Source organism: Dermacentor silvarum, chromosome 1, assembly GCF_013339745.2.
Source record: "Dermacentor silvarum isolate Dsil-2018 chromosome 1, BIME_Dsil_1.4, whole genome shotgun sequence".
Taxonomy (NCBI): domain Eukaryota; kingdom Metazoa; phylum Arthropoda; class Arachnida; order Ixodida; family Ixodidae; genus Dermacentor; species Dermacentor silvarum.
In genome coordinates, this window is record NC_051154.1 from 311994513 (window position 1) to 312011452 (window position 16940).

Here is a 16940-nt window from a genome sequence, read left to right on the forward strand (position 1 = left end):
GGCTGTCGGCTTAGATCCGCCACATCTATAGTGGAAAGTGATCACCTGACGGCAACTGACCAATCGGCGGCATGGCGGACTAAGAGAAAAGGGCCTGCGGTACTTCCCAGGTTCCAGTGACCTTAATTGGGACGTACACGCTAGAGCTTTCTCGTCTCCTGTTTGCAGCTAAGGTTGCAACTAAGGCTCGCTCTATCGTCACGTTGAACGTTTTAATTCCCCGGTGGTGCAATTGGCGATAGACGCCATCAAATCCGAGACTGTTTGGCGCAGTTAGGCGCAATTTTCGTCGATTGTATCAGGATGGCGTCAGGATGGCGGAGTAAATCCAATTGGCGCAATTTTCCGCAGTTGGCGCAGGAGTGGAATCACTGTGGCTAATACATCAAAACAAAAGGCCACCATGACTTTGAGAGTATTCTAGGGTTGAAACATTTTTTTGGCATTAGGGAAAGATAAACTGAGCAACTAAATGGCTGCTTTGCTATCTACAACATGGAAGCCATGCAGGAAAAGTAATACAACACTATTCTGACTGTATTTACCATATTTTTCGAATATAAGTTGCATTCTTTTTTCAAAATTTTCGTCAGTGCATCTTGTGCAAAGGTGTGACTTTAGTATGTTTTACACTGTTTGCACTTCCCCGGCAGATAAGTCACAGTCCCGACCTAAATTGCATTGATTCCTTGTATTATGTTTCCATTTGGTACGTCACCATTCTGTAATGTTCCTGCATCTTACGTCGCATTTGAACACAGTAGTCACATAAATTAGCCATTCAAAGGGAAATTGCTCTCACACATTGCAACAACCGATCGAAGTTTTCAATATGTGACCGAAGTTGCAGTAACCAAGCACTGCCAGCACCGGAAGAAAACGTGCACAGAGGATTTGGCAAAGCACCTGAAAACGTGCACCGGTTAAAATTACGGGAATCACGCCAAATCTGCCGAGCGCAGGGTTACACTTACTTCGGGGCCTGCAAATGTCTTATTTGCATTGCATAATCGCCCATTCTCTGTCAGCTTAAAGCAATAGAGCCATGTCACGTGGTGAAGAATATGCAAAATATTGCAGTAAAGCATATCAAGAGCGGAAAGGGGTCACTGTCATGGAACATTGCATGTGTCCTTTAATAATACATGCATGCACGCACCACGTCCCTGGTCACAGTACAAGCACCAAAACGCCTAATATCTTCACTGGAAGCCAATCAGAGCTGTTTCTGATGTTCTTGTGATTTGCGCCGTTCCTCACTGCTACCATTTCTTTTCCTCAATGCCTCGAAAAACATAACAGAGTTCTACTATACATGCATGAAACCGTGCACACTAGCACGTCCAAAATGAGCATTCTTTTTCTCCCCGAGCAACCCCCCCCCCCCCCCCTCCCTGAAGAAGCAATGCCGGCAACGTGCCTACATCTAAATTACTCGGAGGCCTAAGATGGTGACCCAGCGATGCTGCTGCCCAAAGTAATTAAAATTTTATGGCGTCTTAGGACGACTGTGGTTGAAGTTTTTTCGGCAAAATATGGCATTGCATCTTGTAAAAGCTTTGTTTATGGAAATTTAGCACCCTGAAATGGTTAAATACAGCATTTTGCGATGAGTGTACAAACATGCATAAATGCATTTCTTCATGCCGACTGAGTTGTAATAGGCGCGCGTGTCTCGTACACCAATGTGACTTATATAAACAATTTTTCCCTGGAAAACTCGTGAAAAGTGGGGGTGGCAACTTTACCAAGGTGCAATGATAGTACTGAAAATATGGTAATTTCACTTCAAATGGTCCTCAGTTTAGCCCTGATAAACAAACAAATGTTATTCAATCTTGAAATACAAGAAGCCGACATGCATTGGAATGCATCAGCATTGTTGCTGATGCAGCTATCGATTTATGTTAGGAGTGTGCGAATATTAGAAAAGTTCAAATTTATCGAATATTACATTTTTAATATTCGTATTCGATTAAAAAAATAGATATCTGAAAATGTACGACTATCATATCCAACCAAATATTGAATCAAAAAAATATATTGCTCACTGTGCGGGAGCAAACCCAGTTCTTAGCATTGTTTACATCTAATCTAAGAACATAGGAGCGATTGTGTGCTGAATTTGTGATGATTCGTGCTGCCAGTGAAATTGCGCCTGTAAAGCACTTAGCCACTAGACAACTAAACTTTGCAGGAAAGCCAGCCTCTCAATAGCAAGGGGCACGGGTTTGCGGAGAGCGAGGGTACACTTTTTACAGCGAAGCTGTTTAAGGCTATGGTTCCGTGGATCTCCGTGTGCGTAAGCAAGAACTTGGGTTCCGCGCGAACGCGCTCATGCCAATGCTCGCGCGTTTGTCGTCTTCTTCCACAGCGGACTTGTCGGCGTCCCTCGGATATGCATTTTGAGTACATTAGTTATCAATAGGCACCATTTTCAAAATGAGTAACCTTGCGGGTAGATAATAAAGGTTCTCAAAGCTATGCCGCGTTGGCCATGTCTACGTTCGTACTGCCCTCTCTTTTGGCATTCCAAGTACTTGTGTATCCTTGTGCTCTCCTGTAGTAGCGGTGCTGTCGAAACGTCACACGTGCCTAGTTTCCTCCGGCTCCTCGTGAAGGCGGTCCATCGTCCACGCGAATGTATAAAAAAACCAGAAAGACAAGTTACCATTCTCCATATTGAATTTTTCTCTTCTGTCATCGTAATGGGGAGGCTGCGTATAGTCCGGACTCCCGAGGAGCAACGTGCCTATGTGCTTAACAGCTTCACGGGTCATCAGCTTCATAGAGTGAAATGGCTCACTTTTTTGCTTTTTTGATTTTGCAGCGCCACCCCCAATTCTGAGCTTACTGCTTGACAGCAAGTACGATCAGTGACGACTGGCACAGGATCAAAAGCCTCTCAGTTCACGGGCATTGATGCAGTATAATAAGGCACAGGCTGGCGAGCCTAGCTAGGGGAAATACCTAAATTCTCCAAGTAACAAGCCAAATACAATGTTTTAGTATAACGGCTTACTAGTCTAGTTTTTAACATTGACAATGTAATTGCAATGTTGATGATTATTGTGGTTTATTGGCGCAAGGGCCAGATGTGGCCAAAGAGCGCCAAGACGATGGTAATGGCTTGTGGTGCATGAATAGTGAATATATGAACATTAGATGTGGCATGGCTGTAAAGGGGCCTAAAAATAGTTGCTGTAAAGTGCGTAAAATCTATACGTAATAAAATTATGGCAATGACTAATTATGTATACTATGGACATGAACAATGCATTGCGAAAGAATGATATGACTTACAAAATATTACAGATGCAGAATTGGCCAGAAGCACAAGTACCTAAACAGAGCCCTGAAACACAGGGCCTTGATGGCATGTGCTATAAAAAACTATCAAAGCAACATCTTCTGGAGAGAGGATGCGCTACGAAACTTATTGGGCTAATAACATGTAGCACAACTCGTTCACGAATGCGAGGACTGCGTTGGTGTTAAAAAGTGGTTCTACTGAGAAACATAGCGGGATGGAGAGGGACACAATAGCGATATGCTAGCGGAAAATGTTTCTCTTTTGGCTTCCCGACACTCCAGGAGGACATGCAGGACGGTGAGCCTCTCGCCACATCTACCACAGGTTGGAGGATCATACCATTCAAAAGAAAATTGTGAGTACCATATGTGTGTCCTATTCTGAGACGCCAGAATAGGACATCAGTTCGTCGTGTTTAGTTGTACAGGGCCAGAAACCTAACTGTGGCTTAATCAAGTGGAGCTTATTATTGTGTTCGGCATCCCACAAGCGTTGCCAGTGGCTTCGCAGTTTGTTTCGTAGGAAAGGCTTAAGATCTGTAGCAGGGGCAGCAGCGGGAAGACCAATCCCTTGCGATGCTATTGATTTGGCGATTTTGTCAGCAAGCACATTAGCCTCGATTCCTCTATGGCCAGGAACCCAGCATATTATTACATGTCTATGAGATAAGTAAATGTTACACAAGAGTGAGTAAAGCTCAATAAAAACAGGATTTTTATGCTTTTGTAAAGATGTTAGCGCTTTACAAGACTTAATGAATCTGTGAATATTATTGCTTTTTCTAGTTTTAATTTCTTTATATGTTTCACCGCAGACAGTACTGCGTAGGCCTCTGCTATGAAGATGCTTGTTAGGGGTTGCAATACGTCAGATTTGGAAAAAGAGGAGCCAACAGCTTGTTAGGGGTTGCAATAAGTCAGATTTAGAAAAAGAGGGCCAACAGCCGCGTAAGTTAGGCCAGCACGGGACTTGGAAGCGTCGTGTAGAATTCTGAGCATGAGTACTTCGATTTAAGTCGTGGAAATGGATTGCAATTTCAAAACTCGGGAGCATGCTTTGTGACCTCTACAAAGGATAAATCACATTCTATCACCTGCCACTCCCAGGGCGATGACAGCTTAGCTGGAGGCATTAGGCGATTTTCTAGAAGTGGGACATCCATCTGTTCGTTAAGTTCTCTTACACGCAGTGACAAAGGTCGCCTCATAGAGGGTCGATTATAGAAAAACATTCCACACTTCAAATCATTAACTGTTATAGAACAAGGATGTTCCAATCGGAGTGCACTTTGGAAAATAGGTGAAGCTGATGTATGTTATCTGGAGATGGAATGACCACTCATTTGATTCTACGTATAAACTTTCGACGGGGCTTGTTCTGAATGCGCCAGTGGCCAGGCGGATACCTAGATGGTGGACAGGATCTAGCATTTTTAGCGCGCTCAGGCGGCAGAGTGGATATGCTACACCACCATGGTCCAATCGTGACCGAATGAGGCTCTTATGAAGATTCATTGAACACTTCCTGTCACTGTCCCAGGATGTGCGAGATAAAATTTTCAGTAAGTTCATTGTGTTTAGGCATTTCGCCTTGAGGTGTTTTATGTGGTGGATGAAAGTAATCTTAGAGTCAAGTATGATGCCTAAAAACTTGTGTTCGTTGTTCATAGGTAATTGTTTTCCATGCATTTCGATAGTGGGATCTGCAACGAGACTTTCTTCCTGGTGAAAAGAAAACGAACTCTTGTGGGGGTTACTTTGAACCCGTGTAATTGAAATGTCCAACATCACAAATTAACCCGCTTGATAATACAGTCGCCAACCGATTTTCTGGACTTCGCTGTGTGGGGATGCGTGACTCTCGCGCATCCCCTGATGTTTCCCCGCATGGCTCCAGTCTCCTGTAAACTGGCTTCGCGCGTAGCTTTACAGCGGTGGAGTTGCGGCGCATTGTGAGACATGGCACGAGTGTCTCGCTGCTAACGCCATCTAACGGCGGTTACTAGGGCGCAAAAGGAAGAAGACTCTTGGACGTGGGATCGGTTAGCGATGTGGACGTTCCGCGCGTGCGCTGATCCATGCTTCACGAGACCAGGAGCAGGACACCGGTATGGACGAACACTGATCATTTGAACACGCCACCGTTCGCATAACCGTACATGTGAACGACTCGGCGATGGTGTCATAGCATGGGGCGAACATATTCGCTCGCTATCCGGTCGCGGTGAGTCGGACTTAAGGATTTGTCGCGCGCTCATGTGATGTTCTATCTGTAGTATTTCGGCTAGCATGCATTAGTGTATGAAAAGTGCAATAAACGCCCCTTTGACTGTTTGCACTACTGTGTTGTCGTTCCTTTGTCCAAGAGCACGTGTGAGACCCACACCTGGCTGCCCAAAGTGGACCTCTTGGGGCATCGGACGATAATTTTCACAGTTTTGCTCGGTTCGAAACAACCTTTGTTTCAACCGAAGCGTAGTCCTAGCGTGCATTTGATCCCTAGCGTTGGCAGCGTGCTTTCTTGAGCGAGGCGACAGTTGCTGGAGTTTGATCTTTGAACTGCTAAGGCTTTTTGTAAGTGTTTAGAAGTACACTCATCGGTATGAGAGCCACGTGGTCTGCATCCTGGCGAGAGCGAGGCCTAGCGCCCGTAGAGCATTGGCAAGCCTGAAGTGAGTGAGTACGGAAGCCTCGTGGGTGGTCCGAATTTCTTATGTAAATAGCTTTTTTTATCTCTTGACTTCGTAAGCCACCCGGTTCCCAGAGTCGGGCTCTGGGAACCGGGGCCGCGGGCCACGGGTGCCGCTACAGGCGTCTTGTATTGCGGCCTGGCACCGGACGCTCCGACACCATGTTGTGACCACCGGAGAGCTCGCTGACGAAGACATCGTTGCCGATCTGGCTAGGGATCTTGCCGGCGAGAGTTAACTGGGAGGACCCAACCAGTTCTGACCTGCCCACGTGTCCGATGCACTCATGCACTGAGGGCATTGTTCGCCGCCACTGCGCGTCCATAGAAGGCTGTGGGCTCCGCTTTTCCGAGTCACTCGACATGTTCATTTATTCATCATTCATTTTATTCGGCATTATGGTACATTATAGCATGTACAAAATGCTGGGGGCACAGACTAAAAGCCAAAAAAAAGGCTTGACGGGTCTGTACCCGATAATTGAAAACTGTATGCTCAACAATGCTTTAAAAATGAAAAAGCAGAAGAAGATCGGCGACTATTTCTCGCGTAATATGCCCGTCACACATGTATTAGGAAATAAAGAACACTTTTTTAATGAGGTGCGTTTGGTACATTTTCTAATTCTTTAAATGCTCATATCGAATTACTCGATATATCGAACTAATTCCAGTTTTTTTGTGAGTTCGATATATGCGGGTTTGACTGTACAGTTGACTAGAGCGTCCCCAAGTTGACAATCTCATTAGCGGAGATCACCATGGAGGTCGAAAGAAACGAGCCCCGTTCCTTTGCACATGGCCTCTGCGATCAGCTCCGGCATCGTTCACTCCGGCCAAGTGGTGCGAAGGCACAGGAGGTGGCACCGATCACACAAAATGCAAAGCCGTACACGTCTCCCAAGCCGCACACACCAAGTGCAAAAATACATACCTGCCAACCTAGCAACATGAAAATTCGGGAGACACCATGCGGGGAGGGTGGGGGGTTAAAGCAATCTTATATCCCCCCCCCCCCCCCCGAGCGAAACACTCATCACAGGCGCACGTGGTACAGAATCCATACTTGTCTCCTTTCCGCGAAGTGAAAAAGCACAGGAACTCAGTCGTGTATGATCCTTCTTCGCTGTTGAAAGCACCATGGATCGTTCCAACTAAACTCGGGGAAACTCGGGAGTAGTTTGGTGTTCAGCGCTTCACTCGACGACCTGACAAAGCCAACTGAAGCCTAGCGCACCACGATCATATAACAACTGGATTGCTAAAAAACGCGCGAGCCAGCCTGAGATGAGCCAATCTGGAAAACCCAATATAGCCACGCTCATTTGTTGCTCGCGTTCGTGGTGGTGCCGGGCCGCTACCTCGATTCAAGATGCGTAATTGTGACTAACTGCTCCTGCACTGCTTTCTCGCATGGTTATATTATAGGGCATAATAGGATTATAGCGATAACGCTGTGCTGTGGCGGCCACTTTTGGGAGATTTGAGGTCCGTCCGTAAATGGGAGATGTGATCAAATTCTGAGGCTCTCGGACAAATGGAGAAGTTGGAAAGTTGGCAAGTAAAAAAATAGCAATGAAACTTTTAAAAAATAATAAAACACGTATTTTGCAAGCGATTAAGACGATAGGCTGACCAAAAAAAGGGAGAAAAAAAAGTGTCATCCCCTAGAGTGTCCTGTCAGCTAAGGAAAAGTGGGCATGGCCTCGAGAAGAGAAGCGCATAGAGTTTCTCACTGGGCCTCTTCGATTATCCGTCCCTGACAGTCCCGGACTGCCCGAGGCCGTGCTTTCAGTCAATGAGCGTTGCGTGTGCAGCTTCTCGGACAGTCCGGGACTGTCAGAGACGGATAATCGAAGAGGCACTCCACTATAACACCTAGAGGGTAATCTGGTGCCACCACCTATGGAAGTTTTTTAAAGGGCGCTGTGCCTTCATGGGAATGACGGGATATGTGTCTGCGAGGCTGTGTTCTCTGGTGCTGTATGAGGCTTCGTCGAAAACAGGATTGGCTACACAAAGATGCGTTCTAAAAATAAATCCACACAAAAGGCTTTCATTCCCCCATATTACATCTCTCAATAAAGTTTACTCACCTACAACGCAGAATCAAGTGAAAAAAAGCAAGAACAGACGACAAGCTGTTCAAAAGCGAGCGAGAATCTTGACTGTCCTCCAACTTTAGCGGCCAGCTGATACTTTTTACGATTCATATAATTGTACATCCAATAACAAGTTCTCAAAATTAAAGAACAAATTTTTTTGTGCAATAATAAAGCTAAAACAGCTTTTTACGTGCTGTTTCAGCAGGAAATGAATCACTGTGACAGACGGAACGGTACTAGCCAGGCGCATCTTCAAGGTGGCCTGGCTCTCCAAGAACGATGCCAATCCGAAGTCACAATATACCAGCATTCCCAAGCATACCACAGCGCAGCAGTGCCTGATTTCCCTCTAGGTAAATATACCGTATTTATTCGAATCTAGGCCGATAGTTTTTTTCAAATAATCACATACGAAACTCTAGGGTCGGCTTAGATTCGAGGATTTTAAAAAACGCGCCAGTTTTTAACTGAAACTGATAAATATGGTGCATAGTTAGCGCCATCTAGAAAAGTCAGTATTGCAGCCGCTACTAGCCGCGCCAGTAGCCAGCTGAAGTACACGAGTGACGTCGCCATTTTGACCTGCGTCGTATCGGTATGGTGCAGCATCGGCGCGCGGTGTGGCGTTATCGTAATGGCACCAAATGGGCGATGCCACTATAGTGCTGCTTTCTAAACGAATACTGTATTTACTCGAATCTAACGTGCACTTTCAACACGACCCTAAATCTGCGTCGGCATTTCAAAATGGCCGCCTCGCACTCGCGTCGTGCCTAGCCACCGTATAGCATGCGGAAGCTTCCTCCGTGTGCTGCAGTACACGTGCTTAGGCAATAGTCTACCGTCTGTCTTCACGTTCCCAGCGTCTGCTCTATCTATCAGCATGGAGTACCGAGTTCATCATGATGCCGCATTTAAAAGGAAAGTGATCGTCTGTGCGGAGACGGACGGAAATCGGGCCACATCACGGGCGTTCGGAGAATCCGAAACTTGCGAGTGGGACTGGCGCAAACAGAAGGAGAGGATTTTCACCAGCAAAGCAATGCGGAACGGTTTCAGTGGACCGAAGCAGGACGTAATCTGCGACGATCCACTCCGGCGATACGATCAGGCTTGGCCCTATCTTGAAAGCAATCTGCGACGGGTGAAGTCCGCCGCGCGCCGTGTTTTCGCCGTGTTGAAGCGAGAGGCATGCTAGCACGAAGGTGCGCTTCGTCTCCAGCATTGTGACAGTTCGTTTCCGCAGTCAACGAGCGAGATGTGTTCATGCTTGCTTGAGCGCGCGTGACACCGTGCTTGTTAATAGCGGTCTACTAAATTGCGACCGCATTCGATGCATCGCCTTTCGGGCGAAACTGCGACTTTTTTTTATTCATCGCAACATCAGTGCATCGGGAGGAAATCTATTTTTCCAAATGACAGAAAGTTGTATTTCAGCTTGAAAGCATGAGGTGCGCTCTACTGGTAAAGGACTTTTTCCTCACGGAAAACGGGTGCGCGTTACAATCGAGGAAGCGTGAGAATCGAGTAAATACGGTAGTTGTGCTAGCCGTAGAGGCATCGTCAAACGTTCAAGCCGGGCGGAACTTCGGCATCGGTCTGTCGTTGGAGGGGGCCACGGGAGATGGTTTTTGCGTGCGCCGCAACGTGCGCTCTTTCCAAAAAAGCAGCATATCTAATGCGCTAGGTGGTACTGAACATAGTGCAGTTTGATGATGTCAGCAGTAAGAAAGATAGCGACGAGGCTAGCAGCGATGGTGACATAGAATGAGCTCGGCATGTTCAAATTTAATAAATGCTGTTTCATTTTGCGAATGCTGTTCTCGCTTTTTCGTTCGGCCTACATTCGAGGTAAGTTTTTTTTTTCGGACTTCGAACTTTTGGGGGGTCGGCTTAGAATCGGAGTCGGCCTAGATTCGAGTAAATACGGTATTTTCTCAAAGTGCACTCTGATCAGGAACATCCGTGTTCTATAACCGTTCACGATTTGACGTGTGCAACACTTTTTCATAATCGACCCTCTGTGAGACAGCCTTTCTCACTGCATGTGAGAGAACTTAACGAAGAAATGGATGTCCCACTTCTCGAACATCGCCTAATGCCTCCAGGTAAGCTGTTACCGCCCTGGAAGTGGTAGGTCATAGAATGTGATGTATCCTTTGTCGAGGTCACAAAGTACGGTCCTGAACTCGAAATCGCAATGCATTTCCGTGAACTCCAATCGAAGTACTCGTGCTCTGAATTCTACACCGATGCGTCAGTCATATGCTGGCGTATCTTACGCAGCTGTTGGTCTCTCTTTCTCTAAATCAGACATATCGAACCTTTATACAAGCATCTTTACTGCAGAAGCCTATGCAGTGCTGTCTGCGGTTAAACACATTAAGAAATTAAAACTACAAAAGGCAATAATATTCACAGACTCCTTAAGTGTCGTAAAAGCACTAATGTCCTTAAGAAAACACAAAAATTGTGTTTTTGTTGAGCTTTACTCATACGTGTGCAATCTCGTAGACGTGACAATATGCTGGGTTTCTGGCCCTAGATGCATTGAGGGTAATGTGCTAGCAGACCAAATGGCCACATCAATTACATCTCAAGCTATTAATCTTACCACTGCTATTCCTGCCACAGCACTTAAGCCTTTTTTACAAACGAAACTGCGAAGCCAATGGCAACGCTTGTGGGATGCCGAAACAAATAATAAGCTCCACTTGATTAGGCCAAGTTTCTAGCCCTGTGCAATGAAAACACGACGAACTGATGTCCTATTTTGTCATCTCAGAATAGGACACACATATGGTACTCACAATTTTCTATTGAATGGTAATGATCCTCCAATCTGTGGTAGATGGGGCGAGAGGCTCACCGTCCTCCACGTCCTCCTGGAGTGTCGGGAAGCCGAGAGAGAGGAAGAAACATTTTCCTCTCACATACCGCTGTTGTGTCCCTCTCCATCCCGCTATGTTTCTTGGTAAAGAACTGCTTTTTAACACCACAGTAGTCCTCATGTTCTTGAACGATGTTGTCCTACATGTTATAAACCCAATAAATACGTAGCGCATCCTCTCTCCAGAGGATGCCGCTGTGATAGTAGTTCAGTATAGCACATGCCTCCAGGCCCTTGTGGTTCAAGGGCTCTGTTTAGGCAGTAGTGCTTCTTGCCAATTATTCCATCTGACATATTTTGTATGTAGTATCATTCTTTCGCAATGCGTGTTTCATGTCTATAGTACACCTCATTTCCATAATCTTATTACCTACAGATTTTACGCACTTACTATTTTTAGGCCCCTTTACAGCCATGCCACATCTAATGTTTTATCCACACCTTATAATTCACTATTTATGCACCACTGACAAGCTATTGTCATTGCCTTGGCGCCCTTTGGCCACATCTGGCCCTTGCGCCAATAAACCACACAATCATTATCATGCACCAAGATTTAAAATTACGCAAATGTCACGTACCTGGACAGAACCAAGGTAATGTTTGCTGTCGCTTGGTGATACTCAGATGATTTTTTTGCATTCCGCCTCATTACATAACTGTATTCATAATTGAATAATCAATTTTTTACGTACTATAATTATATGAAAGGTGTCATTGACAAAATTGTAGACTAACATGAAAAACTCCCTATACAGCTTTCTGTTGCTCAATACGTGATACATAAAAGTGTTGTCCGAGCGTGAAAGCAATTATCATGCTAAAATTATCGAGCTGATTCTGGGACAATTTTTTTCCTTGTTGTGTCTTTGCAAAATAAAAAAAAATCTATGTGGTTATTGTGTGGTGGGTGTAAGTGTATTTGTGGACAGGTTGTAGCATGCATTGTCAACTACGCTTAATTTGGCGTATTCTCGTATACAATTTACGAAAAAAAAAGTCTCCTCTTTTTTTAGATCCTGCAAGAGTCACTCAGTCCTCAATGGACGAAAGCCAAATGAATAATATACACGGTCTATGTTAACTGGCTCCTTCTATAACTAGTGATGAAGTTATAAGGGCCTTGAAAGACATGACCAGGGGAAAGGATGCTGGAGAAGATGGAATAAGTCGATTTAATCAAAAATGGAGGAGACGTGCTTGAAAAGCTTGCGGCCCTTTATACGCAATGCCTCACGACTTCAAGTGTACCAGAAAGCTGGAAGAACGCCAACGTTATACACATCCATAAGAAGGGAGATGTTAAAGAATTGAAGAATTATAGACCCATTGGCTTGCTTTCAGTATTGTATAAAATATTCACCAAGGTAATTTCGAATAGAATCAGGGCAACACTTGACTTCAGCCAACCAAGAGAACAGGCTGGCTTCAGGAAGGGATATTCTACGATGGATCATATTTATGTCATCAATCGGGTAATAGAGAAATCTGTGGAGTACAATCAACCTCTCTATATGGCTTTCATAGATTATAGCATTTGATTCAGTAGATATACCAGCAGTTGTAGAGGCATAATCAAGGAGTACAGGAGGCATATGTGAATATCTTTGCAAATATCTACAATGATTGCACAGCAACCTTGTTTCTCCACAAGAAAAAGTAGAAAGATACCTATCAAGAAAAGGGTCAGGTAAGGAGAGACAATCTCTCCAATACTATTCACTGCATGCTGAGAAGTATTCAAGCTTTTAGACTGAGAAGGCTTGGGAGTGAGGATCAACGGCGAATATCTCGGCAACCTTCGGTTTGCAGATAACATCATCCTACTCAGCAACAATGGGGATGAATTACAGCAAATGATTGAGGACCTTAACCGAGAAAGTGTAAGAGTGGGGTTGAAGATGAATATGCAGAAGACAAACAATGTTCAATAGCCTGCCAAAGGAACATAAATTCAGAATTGCCAGTCAGCCTCTAAAGTCTGTAGAAGAGTATGTTTATCTAGGTCAATTACTCACAGGGGACACTGATCATGAGAAATTTACAAAAAAATAAAATTGGGTTAGAGTGCATACGGCAGGCATTGCCAAATCCTGACTGGCAGCTTACCACTGTCGTTGAAAAGAAAAGTGTACTATGATTGCATTCTACCGGTGCTAACATATGGGGCAAAAACTTGGAGGTTAACAAAGAAGCTTGAGAAGAAGTTAAGGACTGCACAAAGAGCGATGGGACGAAAAATGTTAGGCCTAACATTAAAAAACAGGAAAAAAGCGGTGTTGAACAAACGGGGATAGCCGATGTTCTAGTTGACATTAAGCCGAAAAAATGAAGCTGGGCAGGCCATGTAATGTGTGGGATGGATAGCCGGTGGACCATTAGAGGTACAGAATGGATACCAAGAGAGGGGAAGCACAATCGAGGACAGCAGAAACCTAGGTGGGGTGATGAGGTTGGGAAGTTTGCAGGTGCAAGTTGGAATCAGCCAGCATAAGACAGGCAATTGGAGATCACAGGGAGAGGCCTTCATCCTGCAGTGTACATAAATATAGGCTGATGATGATCTTACGTGAATTGGAATAAAAATGACATTTGCTCAGATTTTCACCAGTAAACTGTATTAATGATGCTGTAATCCAAGATAAGACGCCTGCCTTCATCCCGCCTAATAAATTCTCATTTGAAAGAGTTTTTACATAGCTATGTGCATTCTGATCATAAGTTCTAGCAATGAACAGCCACTTTACTCTAGTGTTGCATATCGCAAGCTTGCGCAGTTTTGTTTCTTAATTTATATCGTGCCACCCAGAATTCGCACAGCGATGCTCGAACGGTTTTCTAGGTGTGAATGGAAGCAGCGATAAGCATGAAAAACAACATTTTCGGGAGCAGTCACTATTTTCTTTTGATTAAGGGGTGGCACGTGGGCTAAAGCTTCTATTTTATATGCTCGGATGAACGGCTAGACCGAATGAAACAAACTGTGCGTGTGAGCGGAACTTGAGTGCGCTTTGAGTGCCGCCCGATTGATTTGTGATCATATCATTCACGCCCTGCGTAAGATACTTTCATGTTAGGGAAGCATTAAGCCTGGTACATTTATCATGGTAATCTGAAATAACGAATTTCCTGCGTGCTTTGAGTTTTACTCGCGCCACTATGAACAAAAATTTAGGGGAGGCAGAGGAATGTCCAGCCGCCGGCGCCGCTAAGCTGGGACCACTGGCCGCAGCGCCATCTATCTGCTCGCAGCAGAGCTACTGGGTGCGCCCGCGCGCTGCTGAACATATTCTGGATGCTCGTGCACACGCAGTGTCAACACCTAAACATTCTTACACCACGCTTTCAAGGTAGGCGCCCGCGCGGCCGCCGCCGGACGTCTCCCACTTTCTCGCCTCCCCTGCTGTGCGTCGCGCGTGACAAAAGCACATTTCTGTCCCGCATTTTTCCTTTGCGTGCACGAGATTGGATTGAGCAGCAATCATCGGCTGACCCTTGCAAGCTTCCATCACGCATACAGTGTACGGCGCGCGGCGATGATGTTACTCTTTTTGAACTTTATACGGAACCTCAAAGCAACGACCACGACCACGGGAGAAATGCGCCTGGAGTGTCCATAAGAATAAATAAAATGTGCTTCTGCGCGGTTACTACTTGAATTGGATTGGATTCGATGGCGAAGCTGCACCTCCTACCGGCAGCTTCTTCGCATTACTGGAAGCCAATTGCGAAGGCCATGCCCTTGTGCGCTGCATTCGGCAACAGCTGTATGAGCAGGAAATGCGTCATGGTGGCCATGTTTTAAGGTCTCTATCACTGGCGGCTGTCGCCCGGGTGTTGTAATTCGAGAATCAAACATCTCCGCACATGAGATTTTGCCGATTTTGTGCCTGTGCATGTAGAACTAGAAAGAAAATAGTACGCACTAACCATTTGGTGGCAAATGAGCGACTACAGCTTGAGCGGTCAGGCAATACATGGGGTTCAATGGGAGCTGGGTGGGGGAATCTTCGCAACTACGTTTAAACTGCAATTACACATTAAGCGGGTATGTATTAGTGAGGTTTTACTGTAATGTGCAAAGTGGGCTGTGAGTTTGCTGAAATTTTTTTTTCAACACCTCTGTTAGTACTCTCACCAGCTACCATTATTGTGCAAGGTCTTATTCAAACAGTGTGAGCTGCTATGTTTATGCTCTCTTATACCACAAGGTTCTGAAGAAATGTTTAGCCAAATTTCAAGGAAAAATATGGAGTAGGTGATATTTCAGGATTAGGCTCTAGTGCAACAAAAAAGGAGTTGATGTCAATGTCTACATCTCTGCATCTTTTGCTTTCACTTTCTGTGGAGCTTTGAAAGAATATCAGCATAAACTTTTTAGTGCTTCTCTTTAGAGACCCTTTTACTTAATTTTAACTTGTAATTGACATATTTGATTTTGTCATAACATGCACTAAAATGTGCCCTGGGTGTAGAACTAAGAGTCTGTTAATGAATTGCACTATGTCAGGCACACTGGTGAATGCAGACTGGGAAATGAGTCTTCTGGTTTGTTTTCTCTTTTTTTTTCATTCTTGCATAACAATAGAGGCACATTGTGCTCCCTGCTGGCATGTGAGAGTCATTCCTTGACTGCTGTTTGCTGCTCAGAGACAACACACGCACCCTCTACATCCTTCAGAGCATCAGCGCGATCTACACTGAGCTGGGCAGTGCTCCACCCAGCAACCTTTTGAATGCCCAGGTATTGTTGTCTCACTGGCATGGTGGGATTGGCTTATGTTGTTTTGAGCTTTATGCATGTTTCACACCGCTCCTATGTGCTCTTAAGTTCTCCCTTGTTATAGAGTTCTCCCTCACTGGGTTTGGGCTGGGCATTGCAAACAGCACTGGCCGAACTAGCTGCGAGCAATAAATGCATACAGTAGAGATGGGCAAAACGGCTCACTTCAGTGAGCGGCTAGGAACGGCTCAGCTCACTGAAATGAACCGGTTCATTTGAACGGCTCACAAGTTCACTTAAATATGTAACCTGTGTTATGCAAAGCTAGTTATTTGGCTTTGACCAAACTATATATGTATTAGTAGAATAACCGTGTTATAGGTATTTTCACTATGTTTCGAGAATATTTATCAATTACTTATTTCAAAACTGTGAATTTTTAATTGTATTTAACCTTTCTTTTCTGATATTGCGGATAAAATGCTTATGATACTGCAACAGACAGAATGCAATCTATTTTTTAATTAAAAAAATATAACTTTATAGTCAATACAGGAGCTTTTCCATTTTTGTGGTATGTTAAAATCAACTTTTGTCAAAATAAGAACAGGAATTATTGTAAATTATCTTTCAACTTTATTCATTTATTCACATACATGCGCTCACTATAACATGAGTGAGCTGTAACACCATACAAAATGAATGTCGAAATCATTTCTTGAAGTACAATGCAAAAATCATACGTAAGATCCACAAAACTGCCGCACATACTTTTTGTGGTTTTTTTTTTCTTTTGTCTTTTTTTTCTCTTGAGCGCAAGTTCTATTACAACACAACAGATCATTGGCTTCGTTTTATTGATGTAGCTTATGATACACGCTCAGAAAATGCACAGAAGTGGATGCCATGAGTGGCATTTTCATGACTACACTAATTAGCATAAATGAAGACAAGGACGTAAACAATACGTTCACCTGTTGCCTTTAAATACACGGAAGACCGTCTTCAAAGTGTTTTGCACCAGCGCATGATGCACAAGAGTCGTGAGATATTGTTCGAACAGCAGCAGGCAATGAACGGCACCATCCTTTGCCAATTAAAGCTTCCTTACTTCCCTCTTTGGTGGCATTGGGTGCCACACATAGGATGCAAATAAAACCAAAGGAAGTGCCACTCACACTGCACAAAGCACACGAGTATGAGTAGCGCGAGTCTGCCCAC

At 44.6% G+C, this 16940-nt stretch overlaps 1 protein-coding gene across 1 annotated transcript in view; it reads left to right on the top strand.

Moving 5' to 3' along the window:
- LOC125943151 (activating signal cointegrator 1 complex subunit 2-like) overlaps positions 1–16940 on the top strand; it is a 112318-nt gene that overhangs the window by 78748 nt on the left and 16630 nt on the right. The window contains 1 exon segment of the mRNA XM_049661592.1: positions 15647–15740. Within this exon segment, the coding sequence (XP_049517549.1) occupies positions 15647–15740 (94 nt within the window).